General features: G+C 47.2%; 1 protein-coding gene across 1 annotated transcript in view; it reads left to right on the top strand.

Annotated features, from left to right (window-relative positions):
- Positions 1 to 16,228, top strand: part of CLTC (clathrin heavy chain) — a 2,794,584-nt gene that overhangs the window by 631,210 nt on the left and 2,147,146 nt on the right. The window contains exon 9 of the mRNA XM_044054892.1: positions 439 to 639. Coding sequence (XP_043910827.1) covers positions 439 to 639 — 201 coding nt within the window. The remainder of the gene's footprint in view (positions 1 to 438; positions 640 to 16,228) is intronic.

A 16,228-nucleotide genomic window follows, 5' to 3' on the forward strand; every position in this document is an offset into this window, starting at 1 on the left:
TTACCTTAAGCGGTACTCCCTTCACTTTCTGAACAGAGGCCTGTGCAGTGGGTAGTCAGCACTGCACCACTCCATGTTTCCACAAGTGTTAATGTCATCATGATGTTATAGCCACTCAGAGGCGCCTGTATGGATTTTCCCAGCTCTCAATCATGGAAATCCATCCCCAAATACATGAGCTCCTGGACACCCATAATCCCTTTCCACCAGGATGGCCTCACCCATTTTACCCTGCCCGTAGTGTCAGGCCCTTGAGCTGCTAATTTAACTAGCTCACCTGGGCAGTAGACATGACTGTAACTCCATATACCACTGTAATGGCTTAAACTATGCCTCAAATTCAGAGAGTTTTTTTATAAAGGAAGCACTTTGCCACAGGTGTATAAAGAAGGTGCTCTGATTAAGAGCCTACTGTTTAAGCTCCTTTTCATTTTCTAGGGAATTCTGCGTACTCCAGACACCATTCGTCGTTTCCAGAGTGTACCAGCCCAGCCAGGCCAGACTTCTCCTCTGTTGCAGTATTTTGGAATTCTCTTGGACCAGGGCCAGCTCAACAAGTTTGAATCTCTGGAGCTCTGCAGGCCAGTGCTTCAGCAGGGACGAAAACAACTGCTGGAAAAGTGGCTAAAAGAAGACAAGGTAAATATCTTATTACTCTGCCTGTACTTTGTTAGTGATGTAGACATATATAATTCTGACTGGTTAAAATTTTATGCATTTGTTTATTTATTTAACATTTGTTTACCAGGAAAGTCCAAGTTGGAGCAAAGCCAATTTTCAGCAAAGGCCTGGGGGGAAAAAACTTTCCAGACACATGTCTTTGCAATGTAGGAGGAAACCGGAGCACCCGGAGGAAACCCACACAAATGCAGGGAGGACATGCAGATTCCGCACAGAAGTCACCCCAGCCAAGAATTGAACTGGAGAACCTCTTGCTGTGAGGTGACAACGTAACTGCTTCACCTGTGTGTCATCCGCAACGTGGACATAAATGGCAACAGCTATTTTGCTTTAGTAAGGGGAATCTAGTTAGTTTTTGTGAGTAATATCTTTGTTTTTGGAAGGGACTATAAATTTTGAGTTTACTGGCAGCACAACTTGCTCTTAAGCAGGCTTACCTCCTCTTGCCTGGAAGACCTACAGCTGGTTGGGGTTTACAGCAGAGCTGCAGATTGATAGACCAGACTGCCCACGGTTTCTGGGAAGTAGCGAAAAAGCTCTTCATCATGCATTTTGAACTGGCTGTTGTCCTCTTCATATGCTGCTGTATTCATAACTCAAGGGAGTTCACCTCTGGTCGACTCTCATACGTCTGGCCATTTTACAAAAGATAGATGCTACTTGCTAGGGTGCATGAGACACCCTGCTTCCCTCTCTGTGGACGTCTGGTACAAAACAGACGTCCGCATTCACATTCCTTAGAACGTTTCTGCCGCCTGTGTGACTGCCATCTCTAGTAGTCGCCCCTTTGGAAAAGTGACACTGTGCGAAGTGCCAATCTTATCCAACTTCAGATAATTACCCCATAGGGGTATTTTGAGTATCCTTTGTTACTGCTGCGGGGTTTTTCATGTCGGGTCGAAAGGGCAAGTGAAGGTGTGGAAGGCAAATTCCACATAAAGATACGCATGAGCTCTGCCTGTTTTGTTTAGGCAAGGAACACGACCACACTACTTGTAGAATTTGTCAGGCCTTTGTTCTCAAAACCCTCAGGAGTCACTTGGCTGCCTTAAAACTTTATTTAGAGAACCGACGTCTAAAGCATTTGGCTAAAGCGATGGATCCGACGTCAGGACCCTCGGATGAGCCACCAGTCAAAAACATCAAAAACTCTAGGCCCGAACCGACTGCTACTCCCTCCCTTCCAGCTGTACCTCTCGAGGCCAATGAAGGCCTGGAGTCCGAGCCGGAATCCTTGGATCTTCCTTTGGCCGGGTACCCAGGTGGAAGCCATTTAAGAAGCCGAAGGCACGTCCCGATTTGGTCACTGAGAACCTAGGCTAATCATATCAGAAGGTTCGTGTGGGGTCTCGCCAAGTTGTGGTTCTAGAGGATGTTTTCTCTGATATTGTTGAGTGCTGTCTGGCCCTCCCACTCTTCACTGGATCTACAATACCTCGATATCGGAGTCCCATAAAAAGAAACAAAAAACTAAACATCTTGTGCCTTCTCCCACCACCTCCAAACAACTTCCTGACTGGCAGGCATTCACCCAAGGCCTTTTGAATGCCTTCTTAGCCCTAGGTCTGCATCTACCCTCAAAGGTAAACCTGCTGTGGATGTTACATCCAAAGAAGGGGATTCATCAGGGGACGAATCTTTCACTTATACCTCACAAATTACTTCCCCTGTGGGGCATGTCTAATGGAACAGATTCCCCAGGGGAAGATATCACCTTCAGGGAAACCATTGCTCAAATTAATTCTTTAAGTGGGACAGCAGTCAGGTTACAGAGACCCAGAAGAGATATTATGAACTCCTGCAAATGGTGTCTCCCAGTCGGCTGTTCCTCTAGTAACACCCTGCCTTCTTGGATGCATTTCTGGCTGACCCCAAAAACCCTGATTCACAACCTCTTGCACCCAAATGCCCAGACAGGTTTAAGAAGGTCCCTGAGGATGCTAAATTCTTGCACAAAGCACCCTCTACAGACCCTTCAGTCATTGTTGTGGCTACAGACAAAACTGCTAAGCTATCCACCTCTCTCCTGCCCTCTAACAAGGAGAGCAGGTTAATGGAGCTACTAGGAAAAAAGGTCTATGCGTCTGCTACCCTAGCAGTTAGAGCAATTAACTACCAAACCCACATGGCCAAATATCCCCTGGCTCTGCTAGCTAATTTGTCTAAACTGCGGAACCTCCCTGACTCCCCAGACAAGGCTAAAATATCTACCCTGTTGAATTCCTGCAGTCAGGTGACCAGCACTCTTGTGCAATTATGATGCAGTGGAGCCCTCCTCTAGGGCTGCTGCTTCAAGATCTGTTGTTAGGAGGTACTCCTGGCTTAGGTTGCAGCCTCTCCCTGATGCCATTAAGCCTAAACTTTTGGACGCCCCCTTAGACAATAAAGATTTGGTTCAGCAGCTGCTGACCATTTTAAGGCCCTCAGAATGAAAGGCAAGGAGTTGCAGGATCTGAGACACATTTTTGTCTCTCTGATCCCACTCTTCCAAAGGAATTACCTACCAAAACCTCCTTTGTGAGAAGGCCTGCCAGACAGCTGCCAGCCAAAAGCAAGGAGGACTCCAGGAAACAGACCTGCTCCCATTACTCCTGTTAGCAAACAGCTCTTTCAGGGTAAACCTGGTAGCCTGCAACTACCAGGCACTGGATCCAAACATCCCACTTTCCATGCGTCTTTCCCTCTCCATACCTGCTTTGAATCAGGTTACCCAGGACAATTGGGTTCTATCTATAATAAAACTGGTGCACTTCATGAGTTCGGAGACCAAACCTTCTCCCAAAGGCATTCCTCAACCCCCTCAAGAACAACTGCCTTTCTTCACCTCAGTTCTTCAGGAACGTCTGGATCAAGGGACCATTCAGGAAGTCCCTGCACATGCAAAGGGAAAAGGGATTTTACTCCAGGATGTTCTTAGTTCCCAGGAAAGAAGGTCCATGGAAGCCAATCCTGGATTTATCCCAGCTCAACACCTTCCTTCAAGTTCCCTCCTTTCACATGCTCACTCTTCTTACCCAGCTCCCCCTTGATCTTACACCAGGCCTTCTTAGTATCCTTTGATATAAAAGATGCCTACTTACACATCCCAATCCATCCAGTGTTCATGAAATTCCTCTGCTTCTCAGTGGGTTCCGCACACCATCAGTTCTATGCTTTGCCATTTGGACTCTCTACGGCCCCAAGAGTGTTTACAAAATGCCTGGCACCAGTTATGGTCTTTGTCAGGACAAAGGGTATCCAACTCTTTCCCTACCTAGATGATATCCTGATCCAGGCCCCATCAGTTCCTTTGTTTCTTCAACAGCTCGACTTCACTTCCCTCTTGAGAAGTCTGGGATTCACTATAAACCTCAAAAAATCATCCCCGATTCCTTCTCAGGATCATGTGTTCCTGGGGTGCAGGATCCTAACAGAAAAAAATAGCCTGTCTTCCCCCAGAAAAAATATTGTCCCTCACTCACTACTTCAAGGAATTACTCCCTCTAAAAGCCATGTCAGCCCGGGAGTTCCTCAGGCTCCTGGGATTCATGGCCTCAACAATCCCCATGGTTTTCCTGGCAAAGTTTGACATGAGAAAGTTCCAGTGGTACACGAGAACAGTCTGGCAACCACATCTGCACCTCCTGGAGTGGATGATTTCAAAGCTCCCATGCATTTCCAGGGAACTGAACTGGTGGATAGCTCAGATAAATGCCAACCCAGACCTGCCCCTGCCCCCCCCCCAAACAAGACCTTTTCACATGCGCCTCAGACACAGGGTGGGAGCAACTTTAGGAGACTGGAGAGTGAGAAACTCATGGACCCTCCCTCAACAAAGAACACATCAATATCAAGGAAATGAAAGCCCTGATATTAGCCCTTCAAAATTTCAAGGATCATCTACTTCCAGGCATGCTGAGGTGATGCACATTACCACTGTGTTGTGGTACATCAACAAACTGGGGAGGGACAAGGTCCCTACCTTCAGTGCAGGTTAGGCCTACAGGCATGGGAAATCACCTTGGACAGACAAGTCAACATCCTAGCTGTCTACATTCCCTCATTAGACAATCTCATGGCAGGTACTCTAAGCAGGACCATGACTCTCTCACGAATGGATGCTAAACAGAGATGTGTTTCTGGACCTGGTCCATCGATGGAGTAGTCCAGATGTGGATCTGTTTGCCTCCCCCACGAACAGACATTCTTAGTGTTTCACTGTTGCAGTCATCACACTTGGGTTATTTGCTTGCAGGTAGTTCTCAGTCAGCCCGAATACCAGAGACTTCGTATTTCTGTGTTGGATGCTGTCGCTTTTTCCATGACATCAGGTTGTCAGGGGTATAAAAACAGGCAGCTGACGCCATTACATCAGTCTTAATTGCGGAGAAGGAGCCCAAAGCAGAAGCAGTTTGCAAGTGCCGGTCAGCCGCTACCTAAATTTTTCGTTTTCGAGTTGAACAATCTTGAAGTCTTCTAAAGCTAAGTACCCCATTGGGGATCCTTTTTTCTTGCTCTAACCGATGTCAGAAAAAGTTAACAATTGTCTTGCTTGTGGAAAGCAAATACCTCAGAGATTTTCATTCTTACTGTGTCACCTGTTTAGGCCCAGATCACGACGTCCCTCACTGTCAGTTTTGTGCCTTGTTTAACGAATGAACCATTTGTCGTCAGGCTATCTTTGTCGCTGAATTATTTCGATCTCTATCTATGTATTCTGAAATGGCTTCAGTAAGGCATCCGACTACCGATCTTCCAAAAAAAGTAAAGATAAAAACAGACCGCATAGGTCTAAAACTGCTGACGACGCTTCTATTAAGCTAGTCACCAGTCCGCCGGTACTCAGTGAGCCATCTTTGCAGCCCCTGATGCCTGCTTCTGTGGATTCGCAAGCCTCTGCTGAGACCCATTCAGAGGCAGATATGCCGCAAGATGCTTCTTGGAACCAGCTATGGACTATGGAACCAGCAGATGTCTCTACCTTAGATGGGGTCCGGAGCCGCTGTGCAGGCAACGGCTTCTGAGGGACTTTTTCATCCAGCCGATGTTAGAATCAAACCGACGAATTCATTTTTAACCAAAACTACCGAGTTTCTTAGGCCCAGAGTACACACTATGCCTAGAAAACCAACGACCAAAGCGCATGCTCAGGCACCAATGCCACAAAAACAAATGCTTAGAATGGCTGGAAGACCGTATGCTGATTAGGGGAAGCCAGCCTTCCCCTGCTAAGAGACAATGCAGTCCCCTTCAGTTTCTACTGACCAGGAGTCCGATGACTCTAACATTCTGATTATGAAGACACGTCCTTATCCACTTATGAGGATTCATATGCAGAGAAATCCATTCCCTCTGCCTCCCCTCCAGAGGATTTTTCTTTTGGTGAAACCTTGCATACCTTAGAGCATTTCCACTGGGAAAGCCAAGACGGTCCTCAGTCCAAAAAGAGACACAGAATTTTTAAAGTTGCCTCAGCACAGACCTTTAGCTATACCCCGTCCTGGATGTTGCGGATGATGTTTTCATGGAATCCAGTTTTGCTACAGTCACTTTACCTCCGGTCCCTAGGAAACCAGACAGGTACTACAGAGTACCTGATTCTCACAAGTTTCTTTTCAAGAATCCTACTGCTGACCCAGAGATTGTTTCCCAGGGATCTAAATGTATTAAGGCCTCAAACAGATGCCTTATGCAGACCGACCGAAGAAACTCCAGCTCTACTCTGTTGCATACTGCTTACTCAGAGGTGGTCTCTGCCTGACATACAAGGCCGTGTCCAACCCAGAATTGATGGACATGCTCCAACAAAAAAAAAAAAATCCCCGAGAGCCATACGCTCTAGGGATCTAAACATAACCACAACGATAAATAGGACGTGCTGGATTGAGAGATTCCTGTCCCAGAGACTCCCCATACTTTGGAACAGGATTCCAATCTACATTAGGCAGCGACCCCTCACTAACACTCTTCAAGAGAAACCTTGACGAGTGGATGGAAAACAGAAAATTTACCCTGGGGATCACTGCAGTGGCTTTGCTGGACGGAGGCACAGGGAACCAATGGCTCTGCTGGACGGAGGCACAGAGAACTAATCTAAGGGGGCAGTGGAAGCCAACACATTCTGGCTAGGCTTACAGATGCCCTCTGGCAATAGCCTAGTACGTACCTATGAACCTAAGGCTACTACAGCCAAAAATCCAACCCCTTCGGACAGGGATTCCAGATCTTTGGACAGATGGGGTAAGAAGGTATATACCTCTGCAACTCTTGCTATCGGGGCATTGAATTGCCAGTTTCACATGCTGAAATACCAGCAGCATATTACAGAATTTATTAAACAAAAAGTGGTAATTTTTCCAGATTGTGCAGAAACTAAAATTGCAGAAGCTTATGCACTCTGCAAACCAAGTTAGTAAGATTACTGAACAATGTGGCTTTGAAGCCCTAGAAGCATCTTGCAGGGTAGCTGTCACTGGCTCTGTACTGAGAAGACATGCTTAGCCGAAGGAGCAGATCTTGCCAGATCATGTCAAATCTAAATTACTAGATGCTCCTTTAAATAAGGACCATTTGGTACCAAAGCTGAAGAAGTTCTTAAAAAGATGGAGGAAAAGGCTAAATCTATGCAAATTGTTATACAATTCCTACAAGTGCAACCCCCTAGATTCAGTAGGCATTGCCCATCAAAACACTGGTCCTTTCCAGCCCCTCCCAAACAAGACACAGGGGAAACAGACCACACAGACTACAGTGTCGGAGTATGCAGAGATCTAAGCAATGGAGTGCCCCCACTCCTGAAACAGGGAGTGGTAAGCCACCTCCTTATGGAAAAAGCTCTCAATGACTTCTCAGCTGCTTGTTCCCCTAGAAGGAAAACGTACCCTTCATGCAAAAAAAACTGGATGTCAGTCCCTCAGGACCGATGGGTCCTCAACATTGTATCCCAGGGGTACACATTTTATTTCCATTCACTGCCAACCCCAAGCGGGTTTCCAGACCTTCCCCAAATCAGTGGGCAGAGGCTGAAAACCAAGTTCTTTCCCTGCTCAATATCAGAGCTATTCAGCCTATTCCAGTAGAGCAGAGGGGTCAAGGATTCTACTCTAGACTATTCCTGGTACCCAGGAAAGAGGATTCTTGGCACCCAATCCTGGATCTTTCAATTCTCAACACCTTCCTGGTGGTACCAAAATTCAAGATGCTTACCCTGCAACAGCTTCTCCCTATGTTAGCCAAGGATGCCTGGTTAGTCACCCTAGACTTAAAAGAAGCCTATCTGCACATCCCCATAAGTGAGGCTTGCAGGAAATCTCTACGTTTCAGGGCAGGGTCTATGCATTATTAGTTCTCTGCACTTCCCTTTGGCTTATCTACTGTGCCCACGGTATTCACAAAATGCCTGGCTCCAGCCATTGTATACTGCAGGCAGAGAAATATCCAAATTTACCCGTACTTGGACGATTGCCTGATTCAGGTGGACAATCAGGAGTGGTTTCTTCAGCACCTCACATTCGTAAAAAACCTTAATATGAAATTGTTTGATCTCACCGTTTATTCTTACGCACGGGTTCGGAGCCGAGCTTCTGCTCTGAGTTGGCCACATCGCAAGCTCTGCATCTAAGAGAAGCTCGAGGCCCAGTTCCTATCCCATGATCCCCTGCTGCTATCCCTCAGATCTAGTTTTCCGCTGCAACAGTTCCCGTCGACAGAGAGCTCGGGCCAGTAAAACTTTACTTATTCACATTTAAAAATAGCTTTTTTATTGATAAGTTTTTAGGTTGTGTGCGTGTTATTTAGGTATATCCTTTAATATTAGTAGTTATAGTTGTAGGAGCAGCTGCTCCTAGGCAATAGGCTGTTTTTTCTGTCAGGGCTCTGACAGAACTTTTTCTATAATAATTCAGCTTTGTTATTAATATTAGGTAATAGTAATAATTTTATATATATATATATATATATATATATATATATATATATATATATATATATGTATATGTATATATATATATATATATATATATATATATATATATATACACACACACATATATATATATATATATATATATATATATATATATATATAAATACACACATATATATATATTTACTCTGTTTTTTTGCAGTTATATTTACACCTATAGTTTAGTGTGTTTTGCTGTGTGTTTTTCTACACTAGTGTTATCATACTTAAAGTTAGCTTGTAGTTATGTCTGAGAAAGCTAAATCAGGATTCAAGCGCTGTCAATGTGGACAGAAGATGTCCATTACGGACAGTCATACTTCCTGCGTTTACTGTCTTGGCCCTCTCCACCTTCATGAAGACTGTTCCATCTGTCATTCCTTTAGTGGAAGGGTCATGATGGAGAGACGGAGGAAGCTTATTGAAAGGGGCCTTCTAAAGCCCGATTTTCAAGAGGCTTTAGAGAAGGCCGACCAGGCATCGAAGTCTTCGAAGGGGTTGAAGGCTTCGAAGGTATCGGAGTCCAAGTCTTCGGCTCCGAGCACCTCTATCAAGATTCGGTCACCGGCTCCACAGACCTTGGAACCGAGCATCGAACGGTTGTCTCGAATCGAGGCCCAGGTCTTGGAGCCGGTGTCAGAGGTGCCTCCGTCTTCAATCCTTCACTCGGTGACCTCTTTGGCCCCTTCGACCCGTTCTTCCAGAGCGATGTCAGACACTGATGTGGATCGAGTGGTACAGAAGCTTATGGAGAACACGGCTCTGTCCAAACTCATTGCAGTTTCATCCCAGCTGGTTTCGAAACTTGAAGCCCTCCCTGTCCCATCCGTAGATCCTCCTTCGAGACCCATTGAGTCTTTGGAGCCGGGAGTCGAGGATCTGATATTTGTTGATCCCCCGGTGCCGAAGCCTTCCTTAGTGCTGTCGGCACCACTGACCTCGACAGCCTCAGAGACCGTCGATGGGTCTCTGAGCCGACAGTCTCTCCTTGGTTCCAGGGTGGAGAGTCGAACTGAGCTTTCGGTGCTGCCTCTTCCCCTCGGGGCCACGGCGCAGATTAGCTCGGCTCTGTCCTCTGGATCAGAGCCCGTGGCTCCGGTACCGGGGAAGCTACCGTGTTCTTCAGATCCAGTGGAGTCCTCGAACTGGGGCTCCGGTGCCTTCGACGCCATGAGGAAGGTCTTGTCTGGTCAGACACTCACATCATCAGATTCCACTTCTCCTTCCCTGAAGGGACCGTGTTCTGCTTCTGCGCCCTCGATCCCCACCAAGCGTGTAGAGACCCAATGCCTCAGTCAGCCCCAGAGGGTGAACCCTGTTCCTCGGAAGCTTCATCAGATGCCCCCTCGGATGAAATTCTGAGGAAGAGATTGTGCAAGAGGAGGCGCATTGATTCCTCACAGGAATCATTGACATCGGACACCGACCTGGATGAGTCCGAGGGGTCCCCACAGTCCTCCCCGAGGATGTCTCATTCGCTGACATCTTAGAAATTTTAAAACAGAGGGGTGACTGGTAGACACTTGCCCCCACTGAGGACGAGTCGATGTTGCTGAAGGCGTTTGGGGCTCAACCTTCCACTTCCTGGGTGACTCCGCCTTTCGATAAGCTAATGGAATTAATAGCTCGAAGGGCATGGGAGGCCCCTGATACCGTAGAACCAGTCCCTCTGAGACCAAATAAATATATTACTGCCCCCCAAGATAAAGCTTACCTTACCAAGGGAGTCCCTGTTGATGCTATGGTGGTAGCGGCAGCCACCAAAAAGGAAATGTCCGAAGCATCTCTGTTCATCCTCCTAACAAGGATTCTAGGACTATGGACAGGTATGGGAAGCGCGTGTTTAGCTCAGCGAATTTTACCATGCGATCACTGAACTACCTTACCCATTTTACGCTCCTTCAGAGAGATCTCATTAAGGAGTTGAGAGATACCCTCCAGGGTACCACAGATGCTGCTGTTTCATATAAGGTGACAGCACAGCTTAACACCTTTACTTCAATAGTTAACTCGTCCATGAGGCTCATATATGCAGCCGAAGGTTCGAGTAGGGCGGCAGCCTCAGCGATTGCTCTGCGGAGATGATCCTGGATGCGCCTGTGCTCCTTTGCGGAAGCCTTTAAATCTTCCTTTACTAATGCCCCCTTTGATGGTGCCTCCTTGTTTGGGCCCAAAGTGAAGGAGACACTCACTAGGTGCGAGCAAGAGGGAAAGACCCTGTCTGCCGTAGGGGTCTGTTTTTCCGCCCCCTTTAGACCGTACCCCAAAGGGCAACGAGGCAGGAAAATGTGGTTCTGGAAGACTCTGGGATCTTTCCAGTCTGCACCTAGCGATATCCCCTCCAGAGGCAGAGGAATGGAAGATGCCGCCCAGGCGGCAGAGGGGGTCCGCAGAACCAGGGCGACAGGGATACCGTCCCTGGGAAGCCCTTCCAGCACTCCTGAGTGGAGGCCTGGCTGTCCTGCTCTGGAGGCAGTCGGGGGTCGCTTGGCTTTATACCCGGAGGCTTGGCTAAATTTCACATCAGATTCATGGGTAAAAAGCATAATAACCAGAGGATACGATATTCCCTTTCTAAACAAACCACCCCCCCCCAAAAAAGATTCCCAGATGTTCCACCCGCATCAAGCAGCCATAGAGATACAAAGGCTATTAGAAAAAGAGTCATCCAACCAGTCTCAGCGGACCAAATAGGATCCGGAACTTACTCAAGGTTTTTTAGTTCCAAAGAAAACAGGGGACTGGAGGCCAATACTGGACCTCAGCAGACTCAACACCTTTGTGAAGAAGGAAAAATTCCGGATGGTCACGCTACAATCGATTCTTCCGTTTCTTCAAACAAACGATTGGATGTGCTCTATAGTTCTCAAGGATGCGTACTACCACATAAAAATGGCCAGACCATCCAGAGATCACCTGCGCTTCCGGCTGGGAGCCAGTCATTTTCAGTTTCGAGCTCTGCCCTTTGGCCTCACCTCAGCCCCCAGGGTGTTCACTAAGTGCATGGCAGTAGTGGCGTCTCGCCTGAGACGATGGGGATTCCGAGTGTTTCCGTATCTGGACGACTGGCTTCTTACTGCCACCACCAAGCATCACCTAGTGCAAGCCAGGGACTATACAATCAACCTCTGTTCCAGCTTAGGAATAACAGTGAACTTCGAAAAATCCTCCTTGACGCCCTCACAGCATATCTTATTCATAGGGGCGGAGTTTGCTACTTCCATAGAATGGATAAGACTTCCTCATGCAAGAGTGTCAGCCCCGAGGGATCAGGTCTCTAGTCTTCTTCAAAACAAGAGTCCCCGCGGTACAAGTCTTGAAAGTATTGGGCATGATGGCAGCTACCCTTATTGCAGTTCCCCTAGGGAAAATGCACATGAGGATCCTCCAGTGGCTCCTCTTTGCTCAGTGGTCATTCCAACAGTTACCTTTGTCACACAGAATCTTAATCACGGAAACTTGCAAGCGGGACCTCCGTTGGTGGATAAACAATCAGGAACTGATGATGGGGCGTCAGTTTGCACTCTCTGCCCCCGTGGCCACAATAACCACAGACGCTTCCCTGATAGGGTGGGGGGGGGACTTTTTCAAGGGAGTACAGTCCAAGGAGAGTGGTCGAAAATAGAGTACAACCTGCACATCAATGTCCTGGAGCTGAGAGCAGTGTTCTTGGCGTTGCAACACTTTCACGACTCCTTACCTCTGGGAACAGTGGCAGTTCAGACGGACAATATGTCAGTAGTCTGATACATAAACCGGGAGGAACCAGGTCTTACCCCTTATGCAGAGAGGCCCTGAGAATCTGGCAATGGGCTGTGTCCACCGGACGCTTTCTAATAGCAACGCACATCCCGGGAACATCCAACATCATAGCGGACAGGTTGAGCAGAGCCATCCTGTTACCCCACGAGTGGTCCCTCAAGAATCAAGTTGCGGAGGACACCTTCTGCAGATGGGGCCATCCTTGCTGCGATCTCTTGCTTCCCTCTTGAACGCCAAATGCAGAAGCTACTTCGCCCTACTCCCCTCCCCCCCCCCCGGGGTGGGTGCCCCCAGGGACGCACTGGTACACGATTGGCCCCCGGTCTCCTCTATGCCTTCCCCTCCTATTCCATTAATTCCCAAATTTCTACAGAAAGCCAAAGGTCTGGGAAGGACGATCATCTTGATAACACCATTTTGGCCTTGACAGATCTGGTTTCCCTTTCTTCATGCTCACCAGATGGAAGAACCTTGGACTCTGGACCCAGTGCCAGACCTGCTGACCCACTCGTCAGGAGTTCCTCGCCCATCTCTTCAGTCCCTCAAACTGACAGCTTGGCTGCTCCACTTCCCAACCTAGCCAGGTCGGACCTTTTATCCCTGGCAGAACAGCACATTTTAGTTTCTTCCCACAAAACTTCCACAAGAAAACTGTATAGGAGCAAGTGGAAACGTTTTGCGTATTGGGCCTCCAGACAGGGTATAGACCCTTTAGTGGCCCCTATTCACAAAATTTTAGAATTTCTGTCCACACTCTCTCATCAAGGGTCCTTGACGTCCACGATAAGAGTTCAACTAGCTGCCATATCAAATTTTCATATCGGTGAAGGGGGAGCTACATTCATGTCCCACAGATTTTGTAGAGCATTTATGAAGGGTACATTCCATCTCAGGCCACCCATACGAAACCCGGTATTTCCCTGGAATTTTAATCTATTACTGTCTCAACTTATGTTGGAACCTTTCGAGCCAGCTTTGACATGTCCACTTAAGTATCTATCCTGGAAAACCCTGTTTCTGGTGGCAATCACTTCAGCTCGCAGAATCTCGGAACTACAGGCATTGTCTATTAGACCCCCGTATATAGTCTTTCACCCAGACAGGGTCACCTTGCATACCAATCCATCCTTTCTGCCGAAAGTATGTGCAGTATTTCATATTAATCAATCCATTGAGCTTCCCACTTTTTTCAGGAACCATTCTAATAAATTGGAATACATGTTGCACAAATTGGACGTCCACAGACAGTTGAGATTTTATCTGGACAGAACCAAGGAATGTAGGAGATCAGATCAACTCTGTTTCCTTTGCGGAAAATAAGAAAGGACTGGCAGTGACAAAATGCATGCTGTCTAAGTGGCTGTCTGACTGTATAAATTTTGTCTATTCATCCTCCAAGCAGTCTCTCCCGTTCAAACCTAAAGCTCATTATACCAGGGCTGTTGCCACTTCTCTGGCCCACGCCGATCATTTACCGTTGGATACCATATGTGCGGCAGCTACTTGGGCCAAACCTGATACGTTTATTACTCACTACAAAGTGGGCAGGACCTCCAGGGACAGGGCTTCCTTTGGTTCTACGGTTCTCAAGAATGTTCTTCTGTGAGCCACCCAGGGTTGCGGTGCTAGGGACGCTACCCGTGCGTAAGAACAAACTGCGAGATCGAACAATTTCATATAAAGAAGTTATGTTCTTACCATAACGTTCCATGTGAATTGTTCATCTCACCTTTGTTCTTACAATCCCTCCCTCCATCCCCCTCCACGTTTTGGAAGAACGGCTATGACTGGTGTCTGGTTACTTTCTTGGGGTTACCTGGCACTATCTGCTTCCTTTAGGTGTACTCATTGCTGTAGGCCTGTCTGTATATAATTTGAGTATTTCAATCTCGTGTGGATGAGAGAGTTGGCAAAGGGTTTAGTTGTTATTGAAGTCTGGTTTCTTAGCAAACTAGATCTGAGGGATAGCAGCAGGGGATCATGGGATAGGAACTGGGCCTCGAGCTTCTCTTAGATGCAGAGCCTGCGATGTGGCCGACTCAAGGCTCTGCTCCGAACCCGTGCGTAAGAACAAAGGCGATATGAACAATTCACATGGAACGTTATGGTAAGAACATAACTTCTTTTTTCATTGGGGTACACCATCAACGAAAATAAATAACAACTGGTACCCAGTCAAAAGATTGTATTCCTGGGAACAAGCTTGGACACAACTTTCCAGATGGCATTCCTCACTTCAGAAAAACAGGTGTATCTGACAGACTACTTCAAACAAAAGGCCACCAGAACCCAGCTATCTGGAAGAAAAATACTGCAAGCTCTAGGTTTCATGGCCTCATGTATTCTGCTAATTCCATATGCAAGACTGCATACGAGGAAACTTCAGTGGTACTTAAGTCTTTGGTGCCAACATTCTCAGGACCTGTCATTCTTATACCTTGTCGAAGGACAGAGTTCCTTTGGTGGGCAGAAGCATGCAACCACAACAAGGGACTGCATTTTACTCAACCCCATGCCACCCAGACCCTAACCACAGACGCATCAGACTATGCATGGAGGGCTCACATGGCAGGCAAATGTATTCAGGGCCACTGGAGCCCAAGGCAAATTCTCTTGCACATCAACCAAAAAGAGATGCTAGCTGTACAGAATGCCCTAACAGCTTTCAGATACCTACTCTTACCAGGACAACTGCTGATAAAATCAGACAACGTCACAGTTATGTGGTACATCAAGCAGGGGGAACCCATTCTTACCCACTCTGCAGGTTAGCGTTAGCTATGACCCTGTGGAACACTGCCTTGGACAACCAAGTTCATCTACAATCTCATTTCCTCCCAGGCTAACAAAATTCACTGGCAGACGACTTAAGCAGAAATCTCCTAGACCCACACGAGTGGAAATTGGAGCCAAGCACCTTCAACCTTCTGATCCAGAAGTGGGGGACTCCAGAGGTGGATCTCTGTCTCCCCCAGCAACCACCAGTTAAGCAAATTCTGCACCAGAAACCCTCACAGCAGGGCCTGGAAGGTGGATGCCCTGTCCTTTCAATGGGAAAACCTCTCAATCTATGCCTTTCCCCCTCTGCTCCTTCTCTCGAGAGTATTACTCGAGACAAAACAAGACCGGCCAAGGACAATTCTGATTGCCCCGGACTGGCCACGCCAGCACTGGTACCCACTCCTGTGCACCCTTACAACGGTGCCACCCTGGCACCTACACCAGAGCCCAACCCTGCTTTCTCAGCAGGAGGGACAGATTTTGCATCCACAATTGCAAACATGAAATCTTGCAGCCTGGCTTACTCCTTAAACGTTCCACCAGCAGCCCTAAGCAAACAGGTGCTGGACGTCCTCCTTGAAGCCAGAAGGCCCAGTACTAGGAAATCCTATGCTGAAAGGTGAAAAGGTATTGTTCTTGGACTCGGTCTAAAGGAAAGGGCACAGCACTGCCATCCTTAACTCTAATCCTGGATTACCTAGCAGAACTACTCCACGGAGGCCTATCCTCATCCATTAAGATCCATGCTTCTGCCATTTCGGCTCATTACAATACTGAGCCACCTCTATTCTTTCACCCTCTCATCAAACAGTTCCTGAGAGGGGCAAACAACTTAAAGGAGTACAACAGGTTTCTCTAATGTATTCCTCAACTTCACGGCCCTTTTCCTCCCTATTTACATTGTCCTGTAAAGCAACAACAATAAAGCATTTACAATTTTTATAATTCCCCTTACTTCTGTAATAGAAGCCTATTTTCTCATACTATGATGGTTTCACTTACAAAATTATTCTCTCACGTTTGAATAAAGCTTGCTGGAGTCTCCCAATTACTGACATCGAG

This window comes from Protopterus annectens, chromosome 13.part0 (assembly GCF_019279795.1).
Source record: "Protopterus annectens isolate FY-2018-M chromosome 13.part0, PAN1.0, whole genome shotgun sequence".
In the NCBI taxonomy this organism is placed as follows: Eukaryota; Metazoa; Chordata; order Ceratodontiformes; family Protopteridae; genus Protopterus; species Protopterus annectens.